The following is a 5629-nucleotide window of genomic DNA, read 5'->3' as shown; positions in this document are numbered from 1 at the left end:
CCGTGCTGCTCTCTCTGACTCTCCCATTCCAGGCTGGGAGGCCATCTCACGCGTGGCAAACGCCACCCGGAGAGCTGAGCAGCCTGGAGCAGCACAGAAACCTCCAGATGGGCATCCTCAGAGGCCCCTGTCTGGCAGCAAAGCCTGGTGCTGGCCGCGGCTGCCCTCGCCTTACCATCGGAATTTACCTTTGTTCGCAAAGAGGACGCGGTTTCCAGGGAGACCGGGCGCCGGTGTTCCCTGTGGAACTGGGGGCGGCGGAAAGCAGAGGGAGGACCCCGAGATGCTGCTGGTCCTGCTGGGCTGCCTTCTGCCCGCCGCGGGCGCGGAGAGCTGCCTCCGCTGCTGGCCGGAGCTGCCCCTGCTCCTGGACTATGACCTGCGGGTGCTGTGGGGCCCCGGGCCGCCCCGGGAGCTCTCCCGCAGCCTCCGCTCCCTGCTGCTGCAGGCGCCCGTCCCGGAGCCCGGGTACCTGGGTGAGGCGCGCCGCATGGCGGAGACCGGGTCAAGGCTGGCCCTGCGCCTGGGCCGAGCGCTCACGCCCTGACTTCCTTCCTGGCGTGTCCCATCCAGGGCGGGAGCAGCTGGAGCGGGAAGCGGCCGCGCTCTTCGCTCACATCGACACAGCCATTGGGAAGTTCCGCGCCGGTGAGGAGGCCGCGTGTCCCAGGCCCAGGCCTCCCCAGAAGACCCATTGTCCTGGGAGGGAGGTGTGCTGAGGGTGGGCACAGCCGCCGTCGGGGGCGTCCCTCTGGAGTCCATGATGGAGAAGCCGGGAGGCATCCCCAGTCTTGAGCTGCGAGGTGGACCTGCTCTGAGACGCAGGCGGCCTGCGCCCCTTCCCTCCCTCCCACGCGCCCAGACAGACCGTCGCTCCTGGGCGAGATGCACGTCCAGAAGCAGCTGTTTGCTGAGAGGCTGAGCAGGGCTTCCGAGGAGCTGAAGGAGCAGGGTGAGAAGGGCTCCCCACCACGCCCAGCCCTTCGCCTGCCTCAGCCCTGAGGCTGGGAGCAGAGTCCAGTCGCCCCCCATCCCTGCCCCCTCCCGGGTGCCTGTCCACACCTCCCAGCGCCACTTCCTGCCCACACCCCACCCCTCCTGGCTCTGCCTGCCTCCCTGGCACCTCATCTTCTCCACCATCTCACCCTCGGGCAGCCTGCAACAGCTCCTGTGGTGAGTACTGGGGACCCTGCCTGGGCCTGGGCCTGGGCCTGGGTGAGGGGCACCCGGCCCTCACTAAGGCTCCTGCCCCCCCTCTCGCAGACCTGCCCTTTAAACTGGAGGTCATCAACTGCGTCAACTGCAGAGCACACCTCCTCACCTGCAGAGACCCCACCCTCTGCCCAGGTCAGTGGCCAGTGGCCATCTGGCTTCAGCACCCCCCCACCCCGCTCCCCTCGTCCCTGTTGTCTCTTCCCCGATCGCCTGCACTTCTGTCCGGCCCTGCGCTTGCTCCCCATTGTCACCGTGAAGGTGGCACCTCCGAGATGTCTCAGCTCCTCATGGCCCGCTGCAGAACCAGAGCCGCCTGTCCCTGGACGCCTCCCTCGGCCACAAAGCCAGCAGGCTGACAGCCCCACACCCTCTCCACCCCCAGATCTGCTCTCCCCTTGGGGGCTCTCTTAGCAAACGGCCCCGCTCTAAGAGCTCAACCCCTGAACCAGAAATCGCACCCCCCCCCCCCTTACCCAGTCATGGAACCATCAAGTCTTAGGAAATAGTTTTTGAATGTGTTGCCATATTTTCATTCCAACACCCACCCTCTCCTCCAGGCCTCCTCACCTCTCACCCGCAGTATGACAACACCCTCCGGTCACATCTTACTCAGCAATCAAAGAACTTTTTCTCAAGAGAAAAGCTGCCGATGACACTCCCTGTATATAACTTCAGTAGCTCCCAATCCCCCCCATAAAGTCCACCGTCCTCGGGGGCCCTGTGTAAGCCACCCCTGCTCACCTCCAGCTCCGGGATCCCAGCCACACTGGCCAGCTTTAGATTTCTGTCCTTGAACATTCTGTGCCCTTGGCCGGGACTGCCTTCCCACTTGTCTTTCAAAGTCAGCCAGAACTCCTGTTTCCTAAGAAACCTTCCCTGACCAGCTCCAGCCCCCTGGGCTGGCTCGTCAGCCTCCTCAGATTCCTGCCCCTGGGCCCCATCCTGTCCTGCTTCCCTTGGGCGCCACACGCAGTTGCTTGCTTGTCTCCCTCCTGGAGAGCAGGGGCCATGTCTCATTCATCTTGGAGTTTGCTGGGCACACAGTTGGTGCTCAGTAAGTAGTTGCAGACAATTGACTGAGCCGGTGAATGAAGCAAAGAAAGAGGGTGGCTTTCTCTCTGAGCCAAGACACCATGACTGCTCCCCAAATCCCTGGCCCCTCTGTCACCGCCCCCCTCCCCCCCCCCCCCCAGGCTGGACCCAGCAGACTCTCCTGTGGGCTGGGAGCCTCTGCGTCACTCTGGCCCTGGCAGTCGTCGCTGGAGGTGGGTGAGTGACTCCCCAAGCCCCGCATCCCCAACGCAGACCCGCTGCTCCTGGACTGACCCATTTCCACCTGTTCCCTGGCCCAGATGGTACATTTTCTGGCACAAGAAGCAGGCAGAAGAGGTACTGGAGGACACCCCTGCTCGGCTCTAGGGCTCCCGAGGATGGGATGCTGGGCCTGCCCTGGGGGGAGCATGGCTGGAGGCTCCAACTCTGACCCCAGGGCCTGGCACCCAGAGCAGAGGGGAATCAGGGCTGGGACCCATTCGCCTCCCCTACCCCCACCCCCAACCCCACCCAGAGTGAGCAGACAGACACACAGGGGGCCAGGGCAGGGCACAGAGGCAGCAAAGCTCCCAGGCTCCCACCTGATCCAGCAGGTTCCCTCTCCCCACAGCTGCTATAGCCCCTCCCCGGACACACCCTGCCCCGCTGCCCCTGCGCCCTCAGAAGCACCGGCTATCGGGGTGCCTGGCCCTCATTGAGGACAGGTGAGGGCCACAGAGGTCGGGGTGCAAACCCGGTGCATTGCTCTCAGCAGGGACCCAGCAGGCTGCTTGTCCCCCAGAGGTGAGCAGGGGTCCCCCGCGCTGCCAGGAAGCCCCTTCCCCGGACCCCCTGCGCGGCAAGGTGACAGCTCTGGGTTCTGAGGCAGGAGCTTGTGCCTTGTAAAGTCCTTCATTAAACGCCCCCCATGTTCTGACTCCTGCACTCCTTGCTTCCTGCTGGGACCCGGCAAATGCAGCACAATGGACCCTCCCAGGCGGTCCGCAGGGACTGTCCCTCCCGCCGCTGCCCACCACCCTCCCACTCCACGAGCACCGTCCACTGCCCTGGTCCCACAGTCGTAGCTCTACGGGCTCACCCAGCTCGCCTGATAACAACACCAGAGATGAGTCCAGGGCTGGCCTGTGTTTCCCCAGGGGTCCCAGTGGCTCCGGGGGGGGGGGGGGGGGGAGGGCGGAGGGAGGGCAGAGGGAGGCCAGCTGATGGCGCACTCAGAACAGCGCTGGTTAAGACCACCACGAAACAGGCTCCAAACCACACCCAGCTGTGTTTGCCCGGGGCCTGGCCAACATGTCCACCTGGGCCACTGTGCTGCTGGCAGGGAGTTTCCCAGCCCTCCTCAGGCTTGGCTGCCTCCTGCTCCATCTCCCTCCTGGCCCTCCACAGGCTTGGCCGCCTCCTGCTCCATCTCCCTCCTGCTCCATCTCCCTCCTGCTCCATCTCCCTCCTGCTCCATCTCCCTCCTGCACCATCTCCCTCCTGCTCCATCTCCCTCCTGCTCCATCTCCCTCCTGCTCCATCTCCCTCCTGCTCCATCTCCCTCCTGCACCATCTCCCTCCTGCTCCATCTCCCTCCTGCACCATCTCCCTCCTGCACCATCTCCCTCCTGCACCATCTCCCTCCTGCACCATCTCCCTCCTGCACCATCTCCCTCCTGCTCCATCTCCCTCCTGCTCCATCTCCCTCCTGCTCCATCTCCCTCCTGCACCATCTCCCTCCTGCTCCATCTCCCTCCTGCACCATCTCCCTCCTGCTCCATCTCCCTCCTGCTCCATCTCCCTCCTGCACCATCTCCCTCCTGCACCATCTCCCTCCTGCTCCATCTCCCTCCTGCTCCATCTCCCTCCTGCTCCATCTCCCTCCTGCACCATCTCCCTCCTGCTCCATCTCCCTCCTGCACCATCTCCCTCCTGCTCCATCTCCCTCCTGCTCCATCTCCCTCCTGCTCCATCTCCCTCCTGCACCATCTCCCTCCTGCACCATCTCCCTCCTGCACCATCTCCCTCCTGCACCATCTCCCTCCTGCTCCATCTCCCTCCTGCTCCATCTCCCTCCTGCTCCATCTCCCTCCTGCACCATCTCCCTCCTGCTCCATCTCCCTCCTGCACCATCTCCCTCCTGCTCCATCTCCCTCCTGCTCCATCTCCCTCCTGCACCATCTCCCTCCTGCTCCATCTCCCTTCTGGCCCTCCACAGGCTTGGCCTCCTGCACCATCTCCCTCCTGCTCCATCTCCCTCCTGCTCCTCTCCCTCCTGCTCCATCTCCCTCCTGCACCATCTCCCTCCTGCTCCATCTCCCTCCTGCTCCATCTCCCTCCTGCTCCATCTCCCTCCTGCTCCATCTCCCTCCTGCTCCATCTCCCTCCTGCTCCATCTCCCTCCTGCTCCATCTCCCTCCTGGCCCTCCACAGGCTTGGCCTCCGCCTGCTCCATCTCCTTCCATGTCCTTTTCTGTCGGCCCCCAAGGCTTCCAGGTTGAACGGAACCGTGTCCCCAAGGCCCCACTCTGGCCCTTCGCTCAGCCCTGCGCCCTCCCCACTGATGCTGCAGGCCTCCAGCCTCAGCCAGGCTCTCTGGGACTAAACAGGACCTCTACAGCCCCGAGTGCACGCAGGCCCCGGGCTCTGAGAGCAGGTTGGCTCCTGGTGCCAAAGAAAAGCAGATCTGAGTCCAGAACCTGGACTCCATTCCTGGCTCAGATTCTAATGTTCTGGGTTCCCCTCTGCACCTCAGTGTCCCCATCTGAACACAGGCGGATGCCATGCTTTTCCCAGGGTGTGTCCTGACCCTGGAGCCCTGGTGTCATATCTGCCATCCCACACTTGCCTGTGCTGCGGACCCACATTCAGTTCCCTTCCCCCACTGCAAGCCTCTGCAATCCTGCTTCAGCGGAGCCCCGCTCCTGAGCCCAGGCCTCTGGCTTCCTCAGGCCTGCCAGTGCCCGCCCTGTGGCGGGAAGCGGCTGGCTCTTACAGCACATCCCACAGTAGGGCCACTCCTGGGGCTGGGGCAGAAGGACTCCCGGTGACTGAAGTGAGATGCAAACTAACCATAAACAGCAACCTGGGCAGGGAACTCCACGGGGACCTCCAGCTCACCCAGCCAGGGATCCCAGAAGGCCTCCCTGAGGCAGCGTCTGCAAGTGGGAGAGACAGAGGGCAGGAAGGGAGAAGTGTTTTATGATGGGCTCAGGCTTGCAGAGGCGTGGAAGCAGGAGTGACATTGATGGGATTGTGCAACTTCCAGAACCGTGGTATGGCCCAGGGGGAGGCCAGGTGAGGGCGGTGGCAGGTCAGGTCCACGGAGGCTCCCAAGCCCATGCAGGCCCAAAGGGAGCCGGACAGGAGAGGCAGTGGGAGG

General features: G+C 64.0%; 1 protein-coding gene across 1 annotated transcript; it reads left to right on the top strand.

The window, feature by feature from the left end:
• Positions 1-283: 283 nt before the first annotated feature.
• TEX51 (testis expressed 51) lies at positions 284-4937 on the top strand. Its single transcript, XM_036320683.1, is given in 12 exon segments — positions 284-476; positions 574-648; positions 863-952; positions 1156-1173; positions 1264-1347; positions 1474-1519; positions 1521-1568; positions 1570-1805; positions 1808-1876; positions 2409-2480; positions 2879-2972; positions 4820-4937. Coding segments are annotated over 12 exon segments (1143 nt in total).
• Positions 4938-5629: the final 692 nt, after the last annotated feature.

This window comes from Myotis myotis, unplaced genomic scaffold (assembly GCF_014108235.1).
Source record: "Myotis myotis isolate mMyoMyo1 unplaced genomic scaffold, mMyoMyo1.p scaffold_m19_p_8, whole genome shotgun sequence".
Lineage (NCBI taxonomy): Eukaryota > Metazoa > Chordata > Mammalia > Chiroptera > Vespertilionidae > Myotis > Myotis myotis.
This window is presented reverse-complemented; position numbering and strand designations above follow the sequence as displayed.